The sequence below is a fragment of the Aspergillus neoniger genome (genome assembly GCF_003184625.1).
Source record: "Aspergillus neoniger CBS 115656 unplaced genomic scaffold BO87scaffold_35, whole genome shotgun sequence".
Classification (NCBI taxonomy): domain Eukaryota; kingdom Fungi; phylum Ascomycota; class Eurotiomycetes; order Eurotiales; family Aspergillaceae; genus Aspergillus; species Aspergillus neoniger.
The window spans coordinates 14308-39882 of record NW_020291163.1 but is presented as its reverse complement, the minus strand read 5'-3'; the positions used below and the strand labels follow the sequence as shown (position 1 = coordinate 39882).

Genomic DNA, 25575 nt, shown 5'->3' with positions numbered 1-25575 from the left:
TTTGAGTATTGTTTACGTTCCATTTATTATTCTCATCTTTACTTTTCATCAGCAGACTCATATTTTCCCCCACTTTGCCATCTTGAAAGGCTTTTGATCACCTCATCTTACGATCATGTGCCTGCAGTGGCGTCTGGGGGGCCTAATCGGCGTCAAACCAGGACATTACCCCGGTCAAGGGTCATTTGCAGAGTCAACTTTTTCTGAAAGACCGTCCCGAAGTGGTGCCGCATCAAGAGCCGGGCAATTTGTTAGAGTTCGGCCGCTGCCGACGGCCGACAGCCGATGAGGGCCCAGACTCGCCCACACGGCCCGTGCCCGGCTATGCGATATGTTGATTGGACACATTGCTCGCTTCTTTTCACCTCGATTGCGAGATCTGGAGCAGGAATCGTGTTCATAACTCCGAAATCACGGAGAGACACGTTGACAACCACGCTAAGCTCATGCACGTGAGAGGTGACGCCGCCACGTGGATCTGGCCGGTTCCTCTTCTTTTCGCCATGCCGTTGTTTGTTCCCAGATTTCCCCAGATCCCCAACCAATCCCCCATAGGGCAACGTAACGTGACATTTGGGGTTGCAGTAGGACCCTTTTCTGACATGCGTATGCCTTATGTTGTACTCTCGTTCTTTGGAAGCGGGGTCCTTGTTCTCCTCCAGTAAGCCACGTGCTGCTTACAACTTTCGAATGCGTCTCCTTGGTCAAATGGGCCCCTAGCAGCGAAGCTAACGGCCCCTGTCTACTATTTCTGGGGTAATACCCCGGGTCGAGGTCGCCCATGGGGTGAGGGTGTGTCACAGGCGGCTAAAGACTAGCCGGGATTTTTTTTGGTGGCGTTTTCCAGCGGCCTCGACTGGCTCATTCGCTGGGAAATTGAGAACCAGGACCATCACTCCGACCCTCGCCAGTGGATGAACGCTACGAGCGAGCCAGAATCCTATCCCGACAATTGCCCGGTATGGCTCCTTGGCTGTTGGGCCTCAATTCGTAACCGAGCCCTAACCAGACGCCACAAAAATGCTTTGCGCCGATGCTGAGGTTCGTGGCGAGACGGCGTGCTTATAATACACGGCGTCCCTCGTGTTGCTGCGTCGCTTGGCGAGGCTTGACTTGACTTTTCTCCCGCTTCTTTGCACGATTTTGCCTTTGAAGCATATTCTTGGCACTTGAGGTGAAGGCTTGTCACGATGGTGGTCAGTCAATCTGTCGTTGGTCGTACCAACGCCGAGAAGCCTCATGGCTTGATGGGCATGCTCAAAAATCCCTATGTCTTTGCGACATGTGCGTTCGCCTCCCTTGGTTGTATCATGTACGGATATGATCAGGGTGTCATGAGTCCCGTCCTGGTCATGGAAAATTTCGAGAACCATTTCCCGTACTTCATGGGCTCAACCATCCAGGGATGGCTGGTTGCTTCTTTGGAGTTGGGTGCTTGGGCTGGTGCGCTGTTCAATGGTTACCTTGCGGATCGCATTTCGCGCAAGTACTCAATGATGGTTGCTGTGGTGATCTTCACTCTGGGCTCTAGTCTTCAAGCCGGCGCTCAGAAGCCGTCGTACTTCTTTGCTGGTCGTATCGTCGGTGGTATCGGTATTGGCATGTTCAGTCAGGTAAGCGATTTTCTTATTCTTCTTTTCTTGTGCTAATCGGTGTAGGTTATTCCACTTTATCAAGCCGAAATTGCGCCTCCAGAGCTGAGAGGCTCCTTGGTCTCCCTGCAACAATTGTCCATTACCATCGGTACTTCGATCGCTTTTTGGCTGGATTATGGTACACATTACCTTCGCTGTCTATGCATAATACTCTCTTTCTAACCCTGCATCAGGAATGCAATACGTCGGCGGCACTACCTGCAATCCCGAAGGCATCTCCAACCCCTACCTCGCCGATGGCACCTACAATGCTGCACAGAACCACGGACACACATGCTTGGGACAGAAGACCATCGCGTGGCGCCTGCCCCTCGCCCTGCAGATTCTGTTTGCCTGGATTCTGTTCTTCGGAATGTTCTTCTTCCCCTTCTCCCCTCGCTGGCTGATGTCCAAGCACCGCGAGGAAGAAGCGACCGCCGCCCTCTCCAAGCTCAGAAGACTGCCACCAAACGACCCCCTTCTGCGCGCCGAAATTCTCGAAATCAAAGCTGCTGTTCTCTTTGATGAGGAATCTGAAGCCGAAGCGATCCGTCAGGGTGGCAAGCTTGCCCCCTGGAAGATGCTTTTTGCTCCCAACATGTTCAAGCGTCTTGTTCTGGGATGCGGTATGTTATTCCACCCGTCTTCATCCTCAATGACATATCTAACAATAGTATTTGTAAACAGGAGCCATGATCTTCCAACAATTCACCGGTATCAACGCTGTCCTCTACTACGCCCCTCAGATCTTCTCATCGTTCGGTTTCTCCTCCACCAAACAGACCCTCCTGGCCACCGGTGTCACCGGTATTCTCCAGATTATCTTCACCCTGCCTGCAGTGCTCCTGCTCGACAAGTTTGGTCGTAAGACCTTCCTGATCGCCGGAGCCATTGGCATGTTCTGCTGTCACATTGTGGTCGCCATCGTGGAGGGCCTGTACGAAGATAACTGGAACAAGAACGAGGGTCTGGATAAAGCCCAGGGATGGGTAGCCATTGCGTTCATCTGGCTGTTTGCCGTCAACTTCGCCTACTCTTGGGGTACGCACATACCAACCACTCCCCTCCACTGCCTCCCTCATAACCAATACTAACCACTCATGAAAAATACAGGTCCCGTCACATGGGTTCTTGCCCAGGAAATCTTCCCCAACAGTACCCGCTCCCGCGGTGTGTCCATCGTCGCCTCGACCAACTGGATGTTCAACTTCGTCATCGGTCTGACCACTAAGGACATGCTGAAATCCATGAAGTACGGTACTTATATCTTCTTCGCCATTTTCAGTGCGTTGGGTGGTCTTTTCATCTGGAAGTTTGCCCCTGAGACGAAGGATAAGACCCTCGAGGAACTGGATATCTTCTTCGGTGGTGGTATGGATAGTATTGCCGAGGCGGATCGTCAGCGCATGGAGAGAATCTATGATAGTTTGGGATTGTCGGGTGTTAAGGAGGTTGGCGATTTGGTGGTGGAGAAGGAGAAGGGTGAGATTACGGGCGAGGTTGTGGAGATGTCGTAGATGGCTGAGTTGGTTTGGGGGACAGTGTGGTGATAGGGTGGGTGGGGTGTGAAAAGGTGGTGGGTTTGAAGTTGTTTGTTTGTGGTAATGTGTTTAATGTGTTGGGTGAATTAGTGACTGATAACACTGGAATTGCAGTATGTAGCTAGTTTGGTAATAGTAATTGCTTATATGCAAATACTCTCTACTTGTTTCGGGCTATCATCCGGTGAAGTATAATACTAACACTGAAGTCTTATGATTCCCATTTCTGAGGAAGTGTACGAAATGTATGATACAAAATATACAAGTACTAAATCACACTCCCGAATCAATCTCATCCACGAAACTCCGACTACTGAAAGCCGTCCAATCCCGACACGTCTGCGCCATAGACTCCGGAATAGCAAGCCTTTCAATGTCGTCCGGTCGTGCCTTTACCACAGAAGATATCCCCATTAGCAATCCATTCCACAACAGAGCATAAGTAAGAAAAAAAATGAACGAAGAAAACTTACAACCACATTCAAAAGCAACCCGACACTAACATGCCACGACATATGACAATGAAGCGGCCAAACACCGGGGTTATTCGCCTGCCATTCAAGCACCACGTACGCGGGGCTATCCTCCGTACCCGGCTGGACGATCTGTGTATCGCGACGTTGAGGATTCATAGGACTAGTGACGACTCCGTCCCAGGTCCCTCTTCCCTGGGCTAGCACCCAGTAGTTATGGCCGTGGAGGTGCAGCGGGTGCTGCATGGAGAAGAGATTGTAGATGATGAGACGAACGGAGGAGTTAGAGCCGAAGTTGTAGACGTTTAGGTCTGGATCTGGGTCTGAGAAGTTGCCGGCATGGCCTAGGAGGAGGAGCGGGGTGTTGTAGTCTGAGCGGAAGGTGGAGTTGTTGACGTAGAATAAAGTGTGGCCGGTGGTGTTTTGGGCGAGGGTGATTTCGATGGTTTGGGTGGTGGCGGGTGTGGATGGGGGTGTTTGGGGGTAGTAAGGGACTGTGAGGTTGAGGGGGTCGTTGGCGCAGTTGTTGCTTTCCCAGGTTGTTGTTGTGGTGGTGGTTGGCCAGGTTGCTGTGTCGGCGTGTTCGTAGTAGATGGCGGCTTTGACGGTGGGGATGCTGGCTGTGGCGTTGAGGCAGGTCATGTCGATGGAGGCGCGCATCCAGTATGAGTCTGTTGGATTGCCCGTGGCTGTTACTATTACGTCTGTGCGCTGGCCGACACCGAGGGTGACGACGTCGGTGGTGTAGGGCTGTACGGGGACGAAGTCGTTGGCGATCACGGTCAAGGTATGGTTGTCGATGGTGAACTTCTGGTTCGCGTTGGAGCCGGTGTTCATTAGTCGGAGACGATGGGTTTTGCCGGATGAGAAGTTGAAGCGGGATAGGCTGGAGCTGGGGCTGCAGGTGGTAGTGGAGCTGCTGTTGCAGTTGTAGGCGCCGCGGCCGTTGATCAGGTTATTGTCGACGTTGGGGAAGACCGGGGGGATGGAGAAGATGCTTTCTAGGACTTCGAAGTAGCTCAGGTGGCTGTAGTCGGAGATGATGACGGGCCCTAGGTCGTAGTCGTAGGTGGCTTCGGGCTGGACAGGGCCGTGGATGATCATGGGCCCGTATGCGCCATCGGTGTATTGGGCGCTGTAGTGGGAATGGTACCAGCTAGTGCCGTACTGGTCGGCTTGGAAGGTGTATGTGAAGCTTCCTCCGGGGGCGATGGGGCACTGGGTGATGCCGGGAACTCCGTCTTCCCAGGGAGTCTTGGCTTGTGTGAGTCCATGCCAGTGCAGGGTCAAGCCTTCTGCGGTGTCGGTTGTGATCATGTTGTTGACTGTGACGGAGATCATGTCGCCCCAGTTGGCTTCGATTAGTGGGCCAGGGAATTGCCCGTTGATGAGGATGCCGCTCTTCTGGTAGCCATCTGGGGCGGTGATGTCCCGTGTGATGGTAAAGTTGTAGTGGCGTGTAACACCTGTGTCAGGGGGGCCTCCTGAGGATGAGATATCCTTCCATGGGGGGTGTTCGAGGTTGGAATGCTGATTTTGGTTGTTGTCAATAGAGTGCAAGAAAGGGCCAAGAGGGGATGTTGGCAAGAGGCCGTAAGGAGAGAGACCTATAAAGATATTAGTTAGCCGAGAGAGCACTACAGGGTTGAAGGAAAGAAAAGGGGCATTATGAATAATACCGTCAGGGAGATGTGACTCAAAGGGGTTGAAGGAGACAACCGTCCCCAAAAGGAGGAACCAAGACTGCCAATAGACCATCATATTACGCTATTCCGTTGTTTACTGAGGTCGTAGCATGATTTCTAGATGGGTCGCAGCTTGGATATAAATATGTTTTACTCCTAAATAAACACGGATCCTGCGAGTTAGATATAAATTTAGACTTGTGAAGGATCAAACTTTACGCCCGATTTGAGGTGAACGATTGATCTGAGTGGGAACAGGGGGCTTGTAGATGGCTAGCCACGTTTTCCTACGTTTCTAGCATGCTTGTTGGGATCATCTATAGTACTACCTTCAAATACTTAGTTCACGAATCCAGGCCATGACACCAAATAGGGATGTTTCCAGAACTCTACGGATCTGCATCAGCAACGTGGTGCAGCTCTGTAGAGCAACGATAATCCATGACTATGAGGGCCAGCTCGACCCCCAGATTCGAGTTGAACAGGATCATGTTTGATGCACATTTAGCGACGGCCCCCAATAAGCGACCCACTTACGGATAAAGATTTAGAAGATCTGGAGTTATGTCAATGTAGATATGGCTTCTTTGTTTGGCCCCCACAATACTACTGCTTACTACTGCTTAGCATCTAGAGGTATCTAGAGACTTACCCTACCTAATTGCTTGCTGAGAATGTTGATGCGACATGTTGCAACGATTAATGACTGGACACTTTATCATCCGCCACATACTTTTTGATGATTTGCATTCATAAGTAATCATTCAACCTGAGTAATTCATAAGCTATATGTGAAGAAGTAAATCTTCGAACATAACTATCTCTCTTCTAGTTTATCTACTCTGTATCACGACTCTCCCCCACACACCACTCTCATCCACCCCCCATTAAAAACTTCTCCAACCTACGCCAAAAGATCCACCAAATACTGAGCCAAAAACCCAGCCGACTTACTCCCTCCAACAATAAAGAACCCCATACGGAACCAATACAAACAACTAGCCGGCTTGGTCAAATCGACCGAATAAATCATCACGGCCAACGAAAGCGCGGTGCCACCACAACCCACGAGGAAGTAAACCCCGGACAAGCCCGCAGTAACACCCACCGCAACCATGAACCCAACCATAACGACACCAAGCACAGAGGCAATAATCTTCGTAGAATGTCTATACCTAACCGCCATGGACTTAACACCCGCCTGAACATCGTGCTGCACATCCTGATGCGCGTAGATGGTCTCATAAATAATCGTCCAGACGAACTCAACCACGAACAAGCAAGCCGCCGGAGCGGAGAACGGGTCCACGCCCATTCCGACAGCGGGGAGGATCATAGTCACTGAGAAGGGCAGGCCCAGGAAAACGGGAGTGAAGTCCATGAAGCGTTTACAGAGGGGGTAGATAGCGTGCAGCACGCCCATGGCGAGACTGTATGCGTGACATTGGGCGGGGAGGTGGCTCAGGATCCAGGCGGTGATGGCGACTTGAGCTAGGGTGAAGATGTGGCCTTGCGTGGTGGAGACGGCTCCGCGGGCAATGGGTCGACAGCGGGTTCGGGGTACTTTGCGGTCGAAGTCTTGGTCGACATTGTCGTTCCAGGTGCAGGCGGCCCCGCGGATGAAATTGGTGACGATCCAGAAGAAAATGAATGATTTGAGGAACTCAGGGGCTGTGATGGGTGGAGAGGCTAGTGTGGCGCCCGCAGAGAGGCCCATTAGAGTGGGCATGAAGAAGCCGAGGAAGCCCGGACGGTCAAGCCGCATTAATTGGACGTAGGGCACCCAGGATGATGGGACCAGTTTGGCTACGCCTTGGATTGGCATCTCGTTTGTGGCCGGGGCTTTGACCTCCTCGTGACGGGCGGTTATGGCCACTTTGTGCACGGTTTGGCGCTGGGTAAGGGTCTCTTCCATTGTGTTGGAGCCAGGGGGGAAGGATGGTTGAAGGATGGATTAGGGAGGCTATGATAGGGTAGACACTGTGAGTTCAGTGTTGAGAAGTGTATGTCTAAACTTGGAGGAACCGACAGTGGATTTGGAAGGATGAAGGATGATTGATAATGGATTGCTCTGGTTCATTGATATGGGAGGAATGTGTCTTATATATCTTCGATTCCACCATATATTGCACACACACATTGTTCTAGATACAGATATTGATCCGAGAACAGGTAGATACACATGGGCTGAGAGATTATTCTGCCAAGTCGTCGTTCCCAAGCTATACTCACCATCTGGAGACAGGCAGACTCGAGCCATGGCAAATGCAGAAAACTGGACGAGTGAAGACTGCGGGCTGTGCTCACGGTGCCCCTCCCTCTTCGATTAGGTTGGGGTCCGAGAAATGGGGCAGTAAAGCAAGCGAGCCAGCACTGGTTTAGCGGTTCACTGTGAGGGAGCCGTGCTGTAGTCCGAATGCAGTAAGTGATGTGCTTGATAAGGCGTTCTGCCAGTTATTCGGACCGTCGATCTTTGACTATTTGCGGAATTTGTTTGCTGCATACAAAAGAGTGTCTTGATAGTTGATACAGATGAGGCTGTAAATTCAATTGTTAGTAGATTTCATAGCATTTGATTTCGAGATCCGGGATCAAATGCATCAGCGGATAAGTATTTAAGCATGTTTTGGCAGGTCTCCACTTATCACTTGTCTAGACACACTACTACTGGTACTGGTACTCCACTGCACCAAGTGTTTGCAGCTGCAGTCAAGCGCTATGCTGGAGCAGTCACAATCTGACGTGAGAAGAAATTTCTGACGTAGAGAAAGAAAAGAATGTGAAAACGGGAGAGCAGAAAATGCTGCACTACGTAGTACTTGAAGCAGGAATATGATCGAGAATCGATCTAGCGGTTCTGCCACACAATACAGCAGCGTAACAAGACGTAATCAATTGGATTAGCTGCTCAATCTCGGAAATGAATTCTGCTTCCATCGAATTAGGGGCGAATCTATCTCCAGGCCTCCGCATATCAGAGAGCGGCTTTAGCCCCCACCGAACTAATAGAAAGGAGCCCTATCTCCGATTTGACATAGGCCAATACACTAGCAACATGGAGAAAATTTAATCTTCAATTGAGCTAACTAGAAGCACGTGCACCAGCAATAAGCTCTGCGTTATGCAGCAACGGCTTCGATAATGCTATCCTGCAAGCTCTCTGTATACGTGTGCACCTTGTTAATCTTTAGCCCTGCGCTCTGTAACAGCTGATTCCACTGTTCCTGAGTTCGCTCCCGAGCACCCAAAGCCGCCATCATGAGCATGTCTAATTGTGCCTGCTGCCAGTGAACGCCAACATTGGGCAGGACCATGTCATCAATCAGGATATAAGAGTCTGGGGCCATAGCATCCTTAATATTCTGCAAAATCTCCACGCACTTGTGATCTGGCCAATCGTGGAGAATATTCCGTAGATAGTAGAATTTCGCTCCTGTCCGCCTGTCAATATTGTACAGTACCGGGTAATCAAGAGAGTTGGAAGAGTCATACCTTTGACTGGCTGCGGAGTGAAAAAGTTATAAGCCATGAACTCTACGCCAGGATGCTGCGTCGCGTTGGCCGTGGTCGGGGCCAGATCCTGAACAATCACTCGACCTTCAAGTTTGCTGTACTTTTCCCGAAAGGAAATGGCTTGCTGACCGAACCCTCCTCCAATATCCACGAAAAGGGCTCGGTCAGCGCTTGTTTCACTGGCCTTGTCGGGGGCTGGGAAGACATCCAAGAAGGTGGGCATGCCGAATCGATTGGCTTGCATGTGTTCATTGAAGAATGCCAAATTCTCAGGGTGTTCCTGCAGCCATAGAAACGCCGGTAATTCCGTGTTCATGACTCTCTGGAAAGGTGTCTTTACATTATCCTGAATATCGGGGTATCCGTTCTCTTTCAGGAAGGCCGGAAGATCTTGGATGGACGGGCCGGCATTGCAGAAGCTGCATTACAAGGCAGTCAATAAATCAAGTCCCTTGTGAGAGTTGGTTAAGGGTATTACATACAGATGGCCAACAGCAGCTTGGAATCCGCGCTGGGAAAAGGTTCTAGAGATGTTGGACGCAGTGAACGTATCCTTGGCCACTTCCTGGACCGCGTGATAGGAAGCCAAATAACGCAGTAACCGGCCTTGTTCGGTTAGAACCGAGCTCTTCCACTTGTTGGGGAATTACATACCCATGAACACTGGATTGGCTCCTGTGCTCTCACTCAGCTGGTCCACAGTGAGGGGGCCATCGGCCTGTGTTAATAGCTCGAATAGCTTTAGATCGATGGCGGTGCGGATACAAGCCAGTTGCATATTCTGGTGAGGGAATATCCAATTAACTATACTTGGCTTAGCCAACTGCAGGAGCGGGTGCATACGTAGAAGGTAAAGCGCTGAACAGTATCATCTGGAGATTCGATAGAAGCATACAGCTTGCTCAGTGAATCTAAGATATCCTTGCGTGTTTTCTCATCACCGGCCTTGGCCTGTCTTCGGACTTCTTCCACTAGGGCCTCCATGGTTTTCTTTGCTCGTTCGTATGTTTGCTGGGTTTTCGAGTCACTGGCGGATGTTGAATTTTGAGAACCAATGGGGTGAGATGAGGCCTGAGTAGGGCAGGATTGTTACTACTATTTAACTACAGGGAAGATCACACTGTACACAAAGTGCAAACATCACATTGGGCATCCTTGATGCTGGGTTTGTGCTAGAAGACAAAGAAAGAACCTCTGGGCGGTTAATGTCAATGCCGCCTCCAGCAACCTACGTTTGGATTTCCAGGGGACCACCTGCGACTTCTCTAGTAGACTTAACTCCAGTAAACTAAGCTTTGATTTGTATGGTGGAGCCGATTTGGGGGCTGCTGCAATACTGAAGCACTGGTCCACATAGAGTTAGTCGCTCCCCGCCATGGAGGGCCGCTTTCCACCGCAAACGATAAAACAGACGGGATAATCTGATCGACGGCTGGTGGAGACCCTAACCCACAGAGAGCAATCACGCCGAGCCTTCGCAGCCTTTGAGTTGGCCGCTCGGCTACACAAATCCCCAAATTCATACTAATTTCTGACGGGCGGAGCCTTAGACCAAGTCTGTTCACGGCTCGCGTTCCAGCTGCATGTCTCCGGCCAGCGCAGCCACTGGGAATGACGAACAACGAATCACACTAACTAACTGGTCAGTACCTGTCGGCAGAGGACAAACATCTTGCTAATAAACTAGTGAGAAATCGTACAGAAGTGTCAGCAATACGCATTGACTGCCGATAATCTCAGTGGATGGTGGCTAACTCCACATGTGGTAATATTCTTTCGGCTATCCCGTAGACTGAACATGTGCCCAGCAGGCACTTCTCCTCACTTTGGCCCCCAGACAGGTACAAGATTGTACATGAGTCCGATACAGCCACCAGGTCGATCGGGCTCACTACCACAAACTGGCGAGGTTGACTGCATATTCCAGCTGCACGTCTACGCCTGTGGGGGCGTCTTATTCACGGATGCATGCTTATATGCGTGAAAACCCCTCCTTTCGCTATGATGACCAGCCGAGCCCATATCAGTCGTCCCTACCAGCCTCGGTCGCGAAGCAGAAAGAAAAGCATTCAGCATGAGTGCACCACCGGCTGGCGGTGATCAGAATCGCGGCCCTGCTCTGGTGGCTATTTACTGGGCCGAGACATCTTTCGCCATTCTGGCGGTCGCATTGCGACTTTATGGTCGGAAGCTAATCAATGGCTTTGGCGCTGATGACTATATGATGGTCTTCACACTGGTACGCACTCCATTCCTCCTCCTATAGCCCTCATCCAACCATACTAATATGTATCTCCTCTTCCCCTTCTTCAGCTCCTATTCATCACTCTAGCTGCATTTGTGACCTACCTCGCCGACAAAGGAGGCTGTCGACATCTGTACTACTTAACAACCGACCAACAACTCTTAGTCGTGAAGTTCAACTGGATCACTCAAGTATGGGGTATTTTTGGCTTCGCGACCGGCAAGAGCTCAGTGGCTCTACAAATCAAGCGAATCTTGGGCCCGAATGATAACTGGATGAAATGGCTCCTATGGTTCCTAATGATCTCAACCACCATCTTCTGCGGGTTAGACTGCCTCTTTGGCTTCGTGCAGTGTGATCCTCCTCGCGCTCTATGGGAGCCTTGGATTCCCCATACCTGCTGGAACACAAACGTACAAGCGAACTTTGCGATTTTCATATCAGGTATGTTGCCATTAATATCCCATGAGACCATCTTTGCCTTTGGACTATCTGACTGATATCGCTGCATTCAGCATGGAACGTGCTGGTAGATCTTGTCCTTGCTGCTCTGCCCATCCCGATTATCTGGCGGACGAGTCTCACCCTCAAGCAGCGGATTGCTACCTGTACCCTTCTTGGGCTTGGTCCTTTGTTAGTATTATTATTTTTTATCCCTGATGTTCTCATAACTAACTTCTTTATTCTAGGGCTGCAGCCTTCGGCCTCGTCAAAATCCAATACCTCGCTGGATTGAAAGAGCGTTCTGACCTGACCTGTACAGCCCCCCCCCTTCTTCCCAAAACCCCCCTCTTTCCCGCAATGATTACTGACTATGTCTCCTCACAGGGCAAACATACAACCTGTACGTCTGGTCCGGGTCCGAGCTCTTCGTGATCATCATCTGCGGCTGCGTGCCCCCAATGCGTCCTATATTCACGACGCTGTTCGGACAGAACAAGAGCCAGTTTACAGGCTACTATGACTCCTCCTCTGGATATAAGCGTCGACAGAATTACAAACTCAGTACCTTGGGATCGTCGCAGCCCGTCCAGAGTCAGGATGAGGATACCGAAGCGCTGCACTCTCGGGTGGAGGGGACCGGATCACATCTGCCCCAGTCGCGTTTTACTGAGGGGGGGATTTATCGGGAGGTTAATATATCGATAGTGGAGGGGCCTAAGTGATAATTTGTATATATTATAATTGATTCATGATATTAGTGTATTGTTATTATGGATTTCCTTCTCGATCTAGGAGCCCTTGCTTGTAAGGTACTCACTTTCCTCCTTTCAGTAAGATATGATATAGTATAGTATAGTATATATTACACATCTATTCCCGCTCCCCAATATCAAATATAAATAGATATATGTCGGATAATAGTAAACGCTGAACTTTCGAATAGACTAGAATACCCCGATACTCAGCCTCAAAGCGTATCACGAAGCTCCTCGACCCGCGAGACATCCTCCACAAAGGTAGCGCCATACTCTCTCATAATCTGGATTCTCTCCTCCATATTCATGGCGAAACTGATTCTCATAAAGTCCCTTGGCATTTCCTCGGCATTCGCAAACCTCAACACCCACACGCCTACACCATCCGCCGGCCACCCAAACACGAGCACTTTCTTTTCTTCCTCCGTCATCTCTCTCACCTCTAGAGCCGCCTCAAGCTCATCCTCCCTACTCGGCCACCACGTCGCCCCAGTCCGGCGCAAGAGCTTACAGAATCTGTCCTCCTCATCGACACTGGATGCGCGCTGCACGGCCTGAAAGCGCGGGAGCGAGAGGAAAAGCAGGTCAACCAGATCAGCGTTTTTAATGAGGACGCCGCCGTTGGAGGGGTACCCATAGACAAGGCATCCTCCGGGGCTGAAAGACGGTCCGTTCCGTTGTCGGGAGAGGGGGGTTCACGGGGCACGAGCAGGCGGAGTCGTCCTGCTCCACGCCGTCGAGTGCTGGGAGTCGTCGGTCCACTATCGGGAGGCGGTCCACGTTGATGGGGAGGACGCGGCCGATGGTTTGGGCGCAGAGGGAGGAGAGGAAGCAGGACATGGTTGCTCGATTGAATCTGGGTTTGATGAATCTGGTTTCGATAAGGCCAGCGGGTGAAGATCCTCTTCTAGATATAACACAGATAGACCAGATATTATAATCTTTGCGCTGCTTTCTGACATTCAATACACAGCTGTTGTGTCCTGTTTATCTGCCTAAAATAGATAGGCCTCGGGGAGAGAAGCAGGCGATACTCGGCCCCGATCTGCCTGAGTCAGGCGCCCCACTGCCGAGAGAGTCAGTCGGTCGACAATCTCCGAGTCATGATGGTGCCTGAGGCATTAACCCCATTCTATATAGAAGTCCAGGTGTGATTGGGCATGGATTCAGAGATATTGATTCGTTAAAAGTGTCTACTACCGACCAGATTCTTTGCAAAGCTTACATGCATCTTTCATTATGGAGCCTCAAGTATCGTCTGATTTACACGGAGGGGAAGGTGAAGGGAAAGGCTGGCGTTTCTGGGTATCTACTTCCTAACATATTCGACATCAGAGTATATGCTAACACATATGGGAACTACTTATAGACCATCTTCATCGCATTATCCATAACTTCTATTCTCTCCGCCCTCGATACCTCGGTCATTTCCACCGCCATGCCTACCATCGTGCACGACCTCGACTCCAGCTCCGCTTATGTATGGATCGCAAACGCATACTTCCTCACTAGCACTGCGTTTCAGCCGCTCTATGGCCAGTCGGCTAATATATTTGGCCGACGCAGTCTGATTATTCTCTCTGTTGTTCTCTTCGCCATCGGATCTGCCGTCTCTGGCTCTGCCAGGTCCACGAATGTCCTGATCGTCGGACGTACGATCCAGGGCGTAGGAGGTGGGGGCATCAACGTGCTCGTTGATATCATCGTGTCGGATCTGGTGCCTCTGCGTGAGCGGCCGAAGTATATGGGGGTCATATTCAGTGTGTTTGCGGTGGCGTTGAGTCTTGGTCCTGTGATCGGTGGGATCATGACGCAGCGGGTGACCTGGCGGTGGATATTTTACATGAATTTGCCGATCTCGGGAGCTGCGCTGGTGCTTTTGGTGTTGTTCTTGAGGACGGAGTATAAGAAGAATTCGATACGGGATATGTTGAAGCGGGTGGATTTGGCAGGGAATGCACTTCTCGTTGCCTCGGTGCTTGCGGTCTTGTTGGCTTTGACGTGGGGTGGAACGGAGCATCCCTGGTCGTCGTGGAGGACAATCCTGCCGCTTGTGCTGGGGAGTCTGGGTCTGGTTGGGTTTATGGTGTTTCAGGCGTCAGGAAAGGGCGTGGAAGAACCGACGATGCCGATTCGGTTGTTTGCGAATCGGACGTCGCTGGCAACGTTTGGGCTGACGTTTTTGCATGCCATCCTCACGTACTGGATGACGTACTTTCTTCCGGTATATTTTCAGGCGGTTTTGGAGGCGTCACCTACGGCGTCTGGGGTGGATTTCCTTCCTAGTGCTGTTGCGGCGATCCCGTTTGCGATTCTTGCCGGGGCGGGGCTGTCTATATTGGGCCGGTATCGCCCGTTTCAGTTTATTGGGGTCATCTTGCTGACTATTTCTTTTGGGTTATTGACAAGGCTGAACGCAATGACTTCGACGGGGTATTGGGTTGGGGTGCAGATTCTCGCGGCTGCTGGGAGCGGAGTGCTTCTCACGACCACGTTGCCGGCCATCCAGGCCCCGTTGCCTGAAGCGGATGTGGCCGTTGCGACAGCTACCTGGGCGTTTTTGCGCAGTTTTGGGGGAGTTTGGGGTGTGACGATTCCGTCGGCTGTATTCAATTCCAGAGTGAATGCTTTGGTGGATCACGTGAAGAGTTCTGTACTGCGAGAGGAGTTGAGAAATGGTGGGGCATATGCACTGGCGTCGAAGACATTTATGCAGTCTTTGGATTCAACACCTGGTGTTAAGGCACAGGTCTTGGGGGTTTATATTGACAGTTTGAGATTGGTGTGGCAGGTAGGAATCGCGTTCGGCTTATTGGCGCTTGTGGTAGCTTTCATTGTCAAGGAGGTGCCCATGCGGGAACAGCTTGAGACAAAGTTTGGCTTGACTGGTAGGGAGGATGACGGTCGCAACAGTGAGGCACCTATTGAGAGCGCTGAGAAACATGTATGAGTGAGTGGTGGAAGGAATGTCTGGTATTCGGCGAGAGGTAAATCCTGTAGCTTAGTTTATGCCGCGAATCGAGAGTTTGAGTCACTTCCAGGCATTCTAAACCCTAATCTATATAGTAAGTTTGGCCAGAAAGCCTGTCTATAGCGTAAGATAATCTAACGACTTTAGCTAGCTAGGCTGGCCCTCGCTGAGTTGATCGTGACTCTCAGCCGTGACAGTCGATCTCAGAAGCCAAGTTGCATCGATGTCATCAAAGCCCATTAGCTCAACGGAGTCATGCCAATAGCTACTCGGCTCACCACCGAAGTCGCCTTCGGTCGGGTCCATCAGGTTCAATGGCTGAACTTGATGGCACAAGTTCGCATCTTCCGACCCACATAGACCTTGAGACGATGGCTTGTCGTGCGATGAAGGGAGCTTGGGGATTTCAAGATCTTTCTCTAGGATTAAGCACGGCTGGTTAAAAGGCGATAGACTTGCCAATTCGGAAATCCTCTCAGTACAATGTTGTGGTCTGCTAATAATTTCCTTGACGAACTCAGGAACGAAACCTCGGAGATTAGGATGTGCATTGAAAAAGTCCGATCCGACAGCGAAAGGACACGAGACAGAAGTTGGAGCAAAATGTTGTCGAAATTGCGGACTAACGGCTAGTCTGCGGTCAAGGCTGATTTCGTATGCGTCTTCGAATTTCAGCGCCGGGGAAAAGTACATATCGCGAAGCGCATCCATCGCAAATGTCTCGCATGCTTCGTTATGGGTAACTATGGCATTTTCTGATTGGGTAGAGAGCAAGTGGGAGCGTAGTTGTGGCCTGGGTTTGTGTTAGGCGAGTTCTATCGAGGGAATAACTTTAATCACCATGGTAGCATGTCTATGGAGATATTATGAGGGAGGCTCATCTGGATTGGTCTTCAAGGAGTCAGTAAAGGCCAAGGGCGGACTCTGATCTCGCTCACATTGGTCGTAGCCAGCCTGGAATCTGTAACGCATATGAATGGCACCCGCTATGTTGCGTGAGCAAAGACTATACCCGAGTTAATAAAGCGTATGCTAACTTGTGATGACCACCTACCAAGAACGCCGTTTGAACAAGGTACAGCAAGGCTAGCTGGTCTATTGGCCTTGCCAATGGTCGCAAAAGCATGAACCGGCTATGCAAGTAAGCCAAGAGGCGCTGTATCGGTTCCTCATTCTCGCTAACAGGATCATCCCAGCCATTTAATACCCCATATACTATGATGTGCGTGTCACAGAGCGGTGAAAATGGCGTAGAGTCGACCGTCTTCAGGTCTTCGTAGTCGAGGAAGATCCGACTAATGAGACCAGGATCCGTTTCAGTGTGTTCTCCTTCTGTCCGAGCCTGGGCGGCTTTGTCGTCGCTAGAGTTCAATGTTGATTTCATTGCTTCGGCGATAGAGACTAAATGATCAGCCAGTCTGCGCAACTCATCACGCTCATCTCTCATCTGCCTGAGCTCATCCGAAAGTGCCTTGTCTGCGCCACCTTGCAGTTGCGAGACTTGGAGCTCCAACAGTGCGAGGCGGTCCTTGGTGCGTTGGCGAGCAGCGCGTTGTGCATTTCGATCTTGGACTCTCTTCTTTTCGCGTTTCGAGATATCCTGCGACATTGTGTTGATGCAGTTTGATGGAAGGAATGAGAAGCAGCCATCACTGTTTTCCTGTCGCCTGTTTTGGCGGGACACGTGCTGATTGCTTAGTGAGCCGCTAGGAAGTGAATCCCTCCACTTAGAGGTAGCTGTTTGAACAGGGTGTGATATTCATTTGTTAAAGACTTTCTATGCATACATGATTATAACGCTCTTTCATGTCCCCCTCTCTTATCCGTCCACTGAAGAAATGAATGGGGTACCTCAAAGAGATCTGGGTTAAGTTCTGGAACTATAGCATCATCGATAGTGGCTCGCACGGTACACTCTCCGCTCAAGATGTGCTCAATATTCCCCAGGGTACTGTACATGACCCCAGAAGAATGAGACATCGGGCTATTGACGACTTGTTGGTCGTTATCCGAGGAATATTCCTTCTTGGCGTCTTTCCATCTCCCAACTAGCGACGGGTAAGACGAGTAGCACTCCAATGAGCCATTGTGACAGAGTTCACTTAGGAGGTCTGGAAAATCCATATTGTCATCGTCTGTGAGCCGTGTCAAAGCAGCGAGGATCTTCTGGGACGCCCTGTATGTAATGGCGTACGCCGCACTACATGCCGCCTTTTCTATCACGCATGCCATCCGGACATTGTTCCCAGTTCCAGCTGGGGGGTCATACGAATAAGGCGGGAGGTAGCGAGATGGCATCACCGTTATGTCGTGAGGCATCACCTGAATAGGGGAAGAGCCGTTGCATTTCATACCACAGTGACCGATCCAAAGAACGTCCCAGCTGTCTCCGTACGGAGAATCTGTGGTCGCATTCCTTTCCGGGGCGTTGATCTTTGGTATTTGCTGAGAGCCTAGGGCAAGTCCTTTTAATTGCATTATTATATTAATATCCCAGTCAACGTCGTCCTCAAGTATCAGTGCACTTGCGATCCCCTCTGCGACGATTCTATTTAGATTTCATTAGATGATGTGAACGAACAAAATGTAAGACAGGTCGCTACCTCTGTACAGCATTCGCATGTGGGCGGGAAGCAGTGAAGGCTTCAAAGCTCTTTGATCCGTTCAAATCCTACCACAAAGAGTAAGCAGACATCCATCGTGTGTTCCAGCTCCACTAACCTCGGCGCTGTCTTCCTCGAGGACAAACCCGTCGATGAAGTCGACGTGAAATCCTGTAGCTGAGGATGCAAGTACAATCGCATCGCGTTTGTCTAAGCGTTGTACCGGGCTAATCGCAAATATTTTCTCAAACTATAATATGTCAATATTTTGGGTGAAAGGTCAGCGAGGTGATGGAGTAGCATACACCGAGTGTGTTGTTTGCGATCGCGTCGAAGGGGTCCCGGATCTCGTCGGGCTTAACATTTCGGCCGTGTCCAATGTTCCCATGAAAGAACAAAGACCAGAGTAAAGCTAGGATGACGAGAAATAAGATGGCCAAGTTTGAAGATCGACGGCGTGTTCCAGGAACCAGCCTGACCGGAGACCCGGGAGTGATCATAGCAGCCATGTTCATTAATGGGATGATCAAAAATGCGAGCGCAGACCCCGCCTTTTTTAAGACCCCAATGATTACCTTTCAGATCTCCACTCTTTCTTTGATTGATGCGATGCATTGTGACCAAACAGCGTGACAGGCAGGTCAGCGTCCAGTTATATGCTTTGTTTAGACGCCGTAGTTGCGGGACTTAACCTGAACTAGCAATCAGCTTAGAGACCGGCCACTTTACCCGCATTAGAGCATGGTCAGAACACCAATCAGCACTTTTCCTAAGCTGTAATAATACACAGGTACGAGATCATGTCCGTTCCATGCGTGGTGTCTGAATAATATGGCTTCAAGTTTAAAAATCCCGACAATCTATCATGTATACACTCGGTCACAGTTCATGTGCCGATCGGTCTCTCAATAGGAGGCACGAGAGGTTGTAGCTTGATTAAGCTTTGAGCAGTCGCAACAATCGGGCTTGTCCTCACTGTCTTGGTCCATCTTCCACAAGCCATTGTTTCGTCCCCGAGTCTCCTAACTGACGGGTCTAGAGCAGTTACCGAAGATAGCACGCTAGGCATAGAGCCGATGAGAGAAACGTAGCATTACTCAGGCTTTATCAGGCGTTGTTATTGATGACGTTGACAGAGTTGAAGCAGATGCATACGGCGGCGGGCTATCTGCCTCCGCAACGTGCCCTTCGAAGCTTTGGGTAGCTTTTGCTGGTTCTCGAGAGTTTGCCAATAGCTCCACAGGAAGATCAGGAATATCAAAGGTACTTGTTTTCCCCGCACATTCAAATGAAAATGACGCGCACAACCGATACGTCCTGCTGATGTTGAATGTGCGGAAAAATACATCCGTATGTCTGATTCTAAGAGGCCCAAAAGCCTGTGCTAAGTCCACTTTACCCATGACTGGCATACCGAGCGACGTCCGTGATAGTATCTCAATCCGCTCGTCAACTTGGCCCGATAATGTTCCCATTAGAGACGGAGCGGCCCGAGCGGCAGTTTGACTGACCATGGAGAGGGTCAAAGATTGCATCACAATGTCGGGAGGTGATGTAACGGAAGAGTCCTCCATAAACGGCGTAATATTTAAAAAACATGGAATTGGTGTAGATTGTACCAGACGTGTGGGATAGGAAAAAGACGCTTTGAAGCTGAACCGAGGCAGTTGACCAGGTGAAAGCCATGACTGGATCTTCTCCTGCACCTTCAAGCTTCTTCCCCTGTTTTCTGGGAGTAGAAGCATGCTTCGAATATTAAACAGCTGCTCCTTCTGTTGCTGATATGTTGTGGGGTAGTCATCTGTGCTCTTCAATTCCAATCTAGCTTCCAGCGGTAAAAAGTTCAATCGTATGACCTCAGAGAACAATGGTGACTTTCTCCCTAGAATCCCTCGCTGTGGTCTAAACACTTGGGCGTGAATTCGGTATTCGATGGTGCACTCCAGCTTCCGCAAAGAATCATGAGTTTGCGTTGCAAAGGTTGGTGGCAAGGGATGATTTGCGTCGCTGCGGAAAGGCAAAGTTTCTGGCCATCTTGATGACGCGGATTGGACATGTGATGGAAAGACAAACTCAAATGGCCATTCATACGTATCAGGGGCAACTGTATCGCCATTGGGGTGCCATAGGATCCTCTCCTTTTCGAAAAGCATACACTTGCTTCGATAGCTGGCGGCAGGGGCTGCGGATCCCTTGGTCTTCTGCACCTTTGCCTTTGCGCGCCCGGAGAATGTCACCCGAATGTCCTGAATCTCCGTTGGGGTGGAACATTGAAAGACGATGCGACCTCTGATTCGGTCATTTCCAGCGTAGCATTGCTGCTGGTTAATCAACGACACGGTGATAGGCATTGTGAGGAATGGCACACAACGCAGACTTGGGTGGCTTTAGTGACAAAGGGGCTACTGGGAAGTGATCGCAGAAAAGAGAAGTGCAGGAGGAGCGGGATGGTACACCTTTGTACCATTGTGTAGTGGCTTGTCCCACATTTTTTTATTCTGAAAAGTATTGCCCAGGATATAAATAGGATTTTATTGTCAAAGCTTTATCCAGACCCATTGATAGTCGATGATGTCTGTGACAGTGGGGGATGCCCGTAGCCATTCGCAAATGAGGCGCGCCATTCTAAACGAATACGCGGAGACTTCCTGATGCGGAAGGGGTGGCGTCCCACTTGCTCTCCACTCAACCTTCAGTACAATATCCTTGGTTCCACTAAGTACATGTACTACCCATGCCTGATAACGATGTTTGGAACTTTACCTGTTTTGTACCATATGAAAAGATATTAACCTTCCTCATTTAAATAGATGATGGCTTCCCAGAGTCATCTATTCAAATAACCTGCTCACTGCTAGCAAGCTGGACAACACATGTGGTCGACCCAACCCCCTAAACAACACAATTCCTACCTTGCCTCTACCTGCGCAAACGCACGAAAAGTACCTTCAGATACCAGTATCATGCAGATAATACTCGCTTTCACACCTTTCAAAGGCCTCAATCTTTACAAAGGGGTAGGTAAGCAGACAGGTGTGGCAGGTAGAGGTCTAACTTAGAAACATGTCAGCTATGCTTGATCGTACAAAACAGGTGGAGTAGTAGATTACCGCTATCTTAGTAGAGAGGTACTGGAATCGAGGATGTTGCCGTGGGGGCCCCGGGGGAGGGGTTTGTAAGCGCTTTATCCACTTGGTTTTCAAAGATGAATGGATGTCTTGTACTAATTCTACTACAAAGTCAACCCAACATGATACTCAATTGGTTATTTCCATTTCTACCCAGGGACCCGTATATCTGTATAGTATGTATAGCATATCTGTGGACCAAAGGAAAGCGATCGTTGGTTGCTTGGATGCGAGGATCATTCCGCGGCGCGTGATTTGCTATCTAACCCACAATGATCCTTTCAGGTTCCTGGCAAAAGAAAAGGCACAAAGTAAAATCTGCGCACAGGCCAGGGTTCTTGCTCCTTGTGTATGGAGTGCTCCACAGGAAGATCCGGTAGTACGCATGCAAGATATACCTCCTAGTACCAACACACCACAACCAGTATTCTTCACATCGAAAAATCTACAGAATCCTGAGGTTTCCTTTCACAAGAGATATGAATCATATAACAAAGTGATGTGAGATCATTGTGTATGTTACTCCCCGGTATCTTGCGAGACCAAGTCCTCTTTATTCATCACATAATTAGATAGTCTGTGTTGTACCTACGCCTACATAAGTGGTTTAGGCATCCTTTCCATCTCCCCTTACCGCTGGATGCCTAGATTCTCAGTCAAATCATCGAGAGGGAGTAACGTGATCTACTAGTCTGTTAGCCTATCCCCTTCGAGTGGCTTACAGCCACAGGAACATCAAACAGCCTTATCAACTACATAAGTACTGACCACAATTATATCTACAGATAACTTTTGACAAAATTCCAAGCAAGCGCTGAAATTACTGGAGCCATCAACTGTCTCGAACCTCATCAACAATAAAAACCTTCATTTCACCACCGTGATCGCTGTTGCTTTTCTATTCTTGATGTGTTCCTGACTGCCCCACCTTATTTCCACCACCGAGCCTTGCACGGAAAACTGACCCGTTGCATTTCCTCACTTTGCGCCATTACGTCCGCCCTTCTGTCACACTTCTTTCTCGGCTTCCCAGTTAAACTTGACGAATAGACTTGTTCTATCCTCAGCAATCAGCATGCCTTGGAAAGCCTTCCGCAAGGACCTTTCCGATGCGTGCCTCCGAGCGAGTTTTCCTCATCTGAGCCACCTCAGGCTCGGTGACGAAGACAGTACCATTGCCTTTACCTACAGCTTCCAGTCCTGCATGCACATTGAATTCATTGTCTCCATTCTCGGTATGTGAGCGCCTTAATGATGTGGTCTTAGCCTTTCTTACTAATGACGTGATAGATGCCACTGAATACCCCGATGATCACAGTTATTTTGCGTTCGCTGTCACGGACAATATCCCCCCCGCCGTGTCCTCCCTTCTGGAGACAGTACAAACCAAGTTCAATGGTTGCTCTTTGGAGATATTTCTAGAAGGCTTTTGTGATTATCTTGACCAGGCCGCCCTTGGGAAAGAACCGCGTGCGAGTTCCCCAGTAGATGACGACTTCGACGCCATCTCAGATGATGAAGACATGGCCTGGGATGAGTACTCTGATGCCCCACGGATGGACCATTCCGTGGATATGAAGCAACTGCGGACTGATCTTCGAGCAGCTAAAAGCGCAGGCTTCAAAGTCGGCTATCTTGGTGACCTGGAGGGCTCTTTCATTGTGTCTGTTTCCTGCCGCATTGCTAGCCTAGGCATTTCACAAGACGCTATGCAAATGTGGAATGTCTGCCCCAAGCATTTTATAGTGCTGCTTCTCTATTATCCATGGGGTTACCGGAGCCTAGACCACATTGTATCCCAGTCACAGACAGCTCCTTCGCCAGTCAAGATGTATGTCGGTCTTTGCGATAGGTACAAGCCCACGACAATGTCTATCCCAGAGACCCACCAGGAGATCTCGAGCCCCGGTGTATCAAGCTCGATGCCCAAGTCGGCTTTAATATCTTCGTTCATTACTGACCCGTTAGAGACCCTTCTCAATGATCGGTTCGTTAGTATTGTACAAGATCGACTCAGACACGGGTTCTCATGGACAGGCGCAGAACTATTCTACAATGACGCTCAGGGTAAGAAGCTAGATCCCGAGGATGCCAAGCTTCCCAAATACTTTGTTCCGGAGAAATGGGCCAAGTTCACACCCGGCTTCGTCAAAGCAGATGATCTGCCACAGCACACGGCACATCAGCTATCTCTTCCTCTCATTGCCATGCAATATAGCCTGCGCCGTTTTGTCAAGTGCACGGAATTCTGTCTGAACTGCCATTGCAAAATAGACACCGGTTTTGAGGCCCTGAAGCCATATGTTTGTTCCAGTCCGTTATGTCTATATCAATATATGCAGCTCGGGATGGGTCCCAAGCTGGAATGGGAGATAGTCACACAGCCGTATGTCGTCGACATGCTCGTGAGCTTTGCTTATGCTCGGGCTGCGCAGGGGCAACTGACTGATCTTCCGTCTGGACTTGGCATGAAGGTTGCTTGTGGCGCCTCTACTGGATCGAGTCCGCCATCATGCACTGCGAGACTGGATCCTGCCAATATGACACTGATGGCCCGAGGGCCTCATAATCTAAAAGTTGGTGAATGGATTCTACTGAAGCCAGGCAATGTGTCTGATTCTTCATCGTACTTTCCATCGCTCTGCAGTACTGTGCTCCAAGTGCATGACCAGTCGCTTATCGAGATTTCGCAGCCTATCTCGGTAGGTTATCTGGCCTGCCAGCAAGACTCGCCTCCAGTCGGGCAAGACGTGCAAATTGTGCCATTTCATCTTGAATTTGATAGCTTGAGTAATGAGCTGAAACAGAAAGCAGTCATGCTACTCCTCGACACACTACCTGATGTCTTCTCCATGAGAAAGTTCATCGAGAGCAGTACGCCTGAACACAGGCCCCTCGCCTCATGGCATGATCAAATTTGCCCATCAGCTCTATATGTACTACGGTGGATTCTTGCTTCAAATAGATCATGCATCGTATACGATGATGACCCTGAACACCAGGTGACAGGGATGCACAACTACATGCAGTTCAGGCTAGCGCAAGGCTCTCCAGACAAAGAAGCTCGGTTTGTCCAGGAACTCAACAACAGCTCAAGCAAGGAGTTCCCCACGCTTTTCGCTTGGCACGGAAGTCCACTTTATAATTGGCACAGCATATTGAGAGAAGGTCTAAACTTTGATCGACTGTTGAATGGCCGTGCTTATGGAGATGGTGTTTATATGGCGAGCGATCTTCACACTTCTCTCGCATACTGCTGTCGTGATGGTATTTCTGGAGGCAAGTGGTCAAGAAGCCAGTTAGACATCACCTCTGCTATCTCGCTAAATGAAGTTGTCAATTCACCGGGAAAGTTTCGGAATAAAATCCCATATGTGGTTCCTCAACTAGACTGGATTCAGTCGCGGTACCTGTTTATCTCAGGCGATGGTTTCAAAGCTCGGGGAGAAAACAAGAGCAAACCCTCCAGGGTTTACGAACAGGACCCGGCTTGGACGGCGCGCGGCCCAGATTTTCAGCCTGTTTCCATTCCTCTATCGGCCCTTGGCACTCGACAGGGCCAGAGCCACAAGAACAAAAATGAAGCCGATGGACAAGCCACAGATAATAGACAAAAGAAAAGGATATCACCTGCAAAAGGGCTGTCTGGTCTGTCTGAGAGCTCATCGACAACTGATTCCAACGATGATACGGAGATTGAGGATCTTCGCTTACTTGATTCGGATTCGGATGACGATGTCATCGGAAAATCAAGACGCATTGATGCATCAAAGTCCAATCATAATCTGAGACGCGGGTCCAAAACCGACTTCCAGCCCGGAACTTTGCAAGCTCATTCCTTCAAGCTCCTTGGACCGCCGAGCTACGCGACCACAGCCGCAACCAAGTCACTACAGCGTCATCTTAAGACAACATTGCGCATTCAGGACCGAGAGCCCCTACATGAGATCGGCTGGTATGTCGACCCCACACTTATCAACAACGTCTATCAATGGATCGTCGAGTTCCACAGCTTCGATCCCTCTCTTCCTTTGGCACAGGATCTCAAGCAAAACGGTCTCAAGAGCGTCGTTATGGAAATACGCTTTCCGCCGCAGTTTCCAATGTCTCCGCCTTTTGTCCGTGTCGTTCGACCCCGATTTATCTCTTTCCAACAACGCGGTGGTGGCCATGTGACCGCTGGTGGCGCCATGTGCATGGAGCTGCTCACCAGCTCAGGCTGGCTTCCTACGAGCTCCATAGACAGTGTGTTTCTGCAGGTGCGTATGGCCCTTTGTTCAACAGAGCCATGGCCTGCACGCATTGAACGAGATGGCGAATATCCGTTTAGTGAAGCTGTGAGTGCCTACAGGCGAGCTTGTCAAGCACATGGATGGAAGATCCCAGATGACTTCAATCGCATCGAGGCGTCATGATTTTATTTGTTGACTATGGTTTTTAAAAGAATGGCATGTCAGTGTGTGACTATACCTAAAGCGTTCATCGCGGTGTCGCAATAATTTGAAAGCATTTATTTATCAAAAAAAAAAAAAAAAAAAAAAAAAAAAAGAAAGTAAGAAAGAAATAGAAGACTACAGAAATTG

At 49.8% G+C, this 25575-nt stretch overlaps 11 protein-coding genes across 11 annotated transcripts; 4 read left to right on the top strand and 7 right to left on the bottom strand.

The window, feature by feature from the left end:
- The first annotated feature begins 987 nt into the window (after positions 1–987).
- BO87DRAFT_150243 (sugar porter family MFS transporter) lies at positions 988–3262 on the top strand. The gene is made up of 5 exons (XM_025618174.1): positions 988–1613; positions 1659–1773; positions 1829–2260; positions 2322–2675; positions 2748–3262. Exons 1-5 carry the CDS (start codon positions 1191–1193, stop codon positions 3149–3151), a joined length of 1728 nt encoding a protein of 575 aa, XP_025476035.1. The 5' UTR covers positions 988–1190; the 3' UTR covers positions 3152–3262.
- BO87DRAFT_444776 (multicopper oxidase) lies at positions 3077–5409 on the bottom strand (the record flags this gene model as incomplete). Its single annotated transcript, XM_025628140.1, has 3 exons — positions 3077–3565; positions 3649–5255; positions 5328–5409. The coding sequence occupies 3 exons, from the start codon at positions 5407–5409 to the stop codon at positions 3449–3451; spliced, it is 1806 nt and encodes a 601-aa protein (XP_025476034.1). The 3' UTR covers positions 3077–3448.
- Positions 5410–6237: 828 nt separating this feature from the next.
- BO87DRAFT_317159 (4-hydroxybenzoate octaprenyltransferase) lies at positions 6238–7248 on the bottom strand (the record flags this gene model as incomplete). Its single annotated transcript, XM_025619758.1, has 1 exon — positions 6238–7248. The coding sequence occupies one exon, from the start codon at positions 7246–7248 to the stop codon at positions 6238–6240; it is 1011 nt and encodes a 336-aa protein (XP_025476033.1).
- Positions 7249–8452: 1204 nt separating this feature from the next.
- Positions 8453–9868, bottom strand: BO87DRAFT_444771 (O-methyltransferase; the record flags this gene model as incomplete). Its single annotated transcript, XM_025628139.1, has 5 exons — positions 9690–9868; positions 9501–9627; positions 9329–9452; positions 8826–9265; positions 8453–8766 (listed from the first exon to the last, which is right to left on the bottom strand). The coding sequence occupies exons 1-5, from the start codon at positions 9828–9830 to the stop codon at positions 8453–8455; spliced, it is 1146 nt and encodes a 381-aa protein (XP_025476032.1). The 5' UTR covers positions 9831–9868.
- A 778-nt stretch (positions 9869–10646) lies between these two features.
- Positions 10647–12257, top strand: BO87DRAFT_366598 (uncharacterized protein; the record flags this gene model as incomplete). Its single annotated transcript, XM_025621843.1, has 5 exons — positions 10647–11085; positions 11160–11535; positions 11607–11724; positions 11781–11848; positions 11920–12257. Exons 1-5 carry the CDS (start codon positions 10921–10923, stop codon positions 12255–12257), a joined length of 1065 nt encoding a protein of 354 aa, XP_025476031.1. The 5' UTR covers positions 10647–10920.
- A 245-nt stretch (positions 12258–12502) lies between these two features.
- Positions 12503–13273, bottom strand: BO87DRAFT_462102 (uncharacterized protein; the record flags this gene model as incomplete). The annotated part of the gene is made up of 2 exons (XM_025629143.1): positions 12997–13273; positions 12503–12947 (listed from the first exon to the last, which is right to left on the bottom strand). Exons 1-2 carry the CDS (start codon positions 13128–13130, stop codon positions 12503–12505), a joined length of 579 nt encoding a protein of 192 aa, XP_025476030.1. The 5' UTR covers positions 13131–13273.
- Positions 13274–13529: 256 nt separating this feature from the next.
- On the top strand, positions 13530–15240 carry BO87DRAFT_429438 (putative MFS multidrug transporter; the record flags this gene model as incomplete). The annotated part of the gene is made up of 2 exons (XM_025627497.1): positions 13530–13595; positions 13660–15240. 2 exons carry the CDS (start codon positions 13530–13532, stop codon positions 15238–15240), a joined length of 1647 nt encoding a protein of 548 aa, XP_025476029.1.
- Positions 15241–15385: 145 nt separating this feature from the next.
- On the bottom strand, positions 15386–16883 carry BO87DRAFT_379668 (uncharacterized protein). Its single transcript, XM_025624098.1, has 4 exons — positions 16316–16883; positions 16200–16267; positions 16102–16152; positions 15386–16054 (listed from the first exon to the last, which is right to left on the bottom strand). The coding sequence occupies exons 1-4, from the start codon at positions 16868–16870 to the stop codon at positions 15409–15411; spliced, it is 1320 nt and encodes a 439-aa protein (XP_025476028.1). The 5' UTR covers positions 16871–16883; the 3' UTR covers positions 15386–15408.
- Positions 16884–17011: 128 nt separating this feature from the next.
- On the bottom strand, positions 17012–18453 carry BO87DRAFT_366595 (uncharacterized protein). The gene is made up of 4 exons (XM_025621842.1): positions 18170–18453; positions 17983–18114; positions 17865–17932; positions 17012–17809 (listed from the first exon to the last, which is right to left on the bottom strand). The coding sequence occupies exons 1-4, from the start codon at positions 18377–18379 to the stop codon at positions 17053–17055; spliced, it is 1167 nt and encodes a 388-aa protein (XP_025476027.1). The 5' UTR covers positions 18380–18453; the 3' UTR covers positions 17012–17052.
- A 372-nt stretch (positions 18454–18825) lies between these two features.
- Positions 18826–20388, bottom strand: BO87DRAFT_418779 (uncharacterized protein). Its single transcript, XM_025626905.1, has one exon. It carries the CDS (start codon positions 20213–20215, stop codon positions 18962–18964), a length of 1254 nt encoding a protein of 417 aa, XP_025476026.1. The 5' UTR covers positions 20216–20388; the 3' UTR covers positions 18826–18961.
- Positions 20389–21771: 1383 nt separating this feature from the next.
- BO87DRAFT_409601 (putative ubiquitin conjugating enzyme) lies at positions 21772–25495 on the top strand. The gene is made up of 2 exons (XM_025626258.1): positions 21772–22227; positions 22283–25495. The coding sequence occupies exons 1-2, from the start codon at positions 22068–22070 to the stop codon at positions 25405–25407; spliced, it is 3285 nt and encodes a 1094-aa protein (XP_025476025.1). The 5' UTR covers positions 21772–22067; the 3' UTR covers positions 25408–25495.
- Positions 25496–25575: the final 80 nt, after the last annotated feature.

Excerpts from the sequence above, each read along its gene's own strand:
- BO87DRAFT_150243 (XM_025618174.1), top strand. The coding sequence starts at position 1,191 with ATGGTGGTCAGTCAATCTGTCGTTGGTCGTACCAACGCCGAGAAGCCT. Across the intron at positions 1,614-1,658 it reads GTATTGGCATGTTCAGTCAG|GTTATTCCACTTTATCAAGC; the intron begins GTAAGCGATTTT and ends TAATCGGTGTAG. Across the intron at positions 2,676-2,747 it reads CAACTTCGCCTACTCTTGGG|GTCCCGTCACATGGGTTCTT; the intron begins GTACGCACATAC and ends TGAAAAATACAG.
- BO87DRAFT_379668 (XM_025624098.1), bottom strand. The coding sequence starts at position 16,870 with ATGTCGCAGGATATCTCGAAACGCGAAAAGAAGAGAGTCCAAGATCGA. Across the intron at positions 16,268-16,315 it reads TTGTTCAAACGGCGTTCTTG|TCTTTGCTCACGCAACATAG; the intron begins GTAGGTGGTCAT and ends ACTCGGGTATAG. Across the intron at positions 16,153-16,199 it reads CCAGGCTGGCTACGACCAAT|ACCAATCCAGATGAGCCTCC; the intron begins GTGAGCGAGATC and ends GACTCCTTGAAG.
- BO87DRAFT_366595 (XM_025621842.1), bottom strand. The coding sequence starts at position 18,379 with ATGAACATGGCTGCTATGATCACTCCCGGGTCTCCGGTCAGGCTGGTT. Across the intron at positions 18,115-18,169 it reads TCGCAAACAACACACTCGGT|TTTGAGAAAATATTTGCGAT; the intron begins GTATGCTACTCC and ends GACATATTATAG. Across the intron at positions 17,810-17,864 it reads CATGCGAATGCTGTACAGAG|AATCGTCGCAGAGGGGATCG; the intron begins GTAGCGACCTGT and ends AAATCTAAATAG.
- BO87DRAFT_418779 (XM_025626905.1), bottom strand. The coding sequence starts at position 20,215 with ATGCCTATCACCGTGTCGTTGATTAACCAGCAGCAATGCTACGCTGGA.
- BO87DRAFT_409601 (XM_025626258.1), top strand. The coding sequence starts at position 22,068 with ATGCCTTGGAAAGCCTTCCGCAAGGACCTTTCCGATGCGTGCCTCCGA. Across the intron at positions 22,228-22,282 it reads ATTCATTGTCTCCATTCTCG|ATGCCACTGAATACCCCGAT; the intron begins GTATGTGAGCGC and ends ATGACGTGATAG.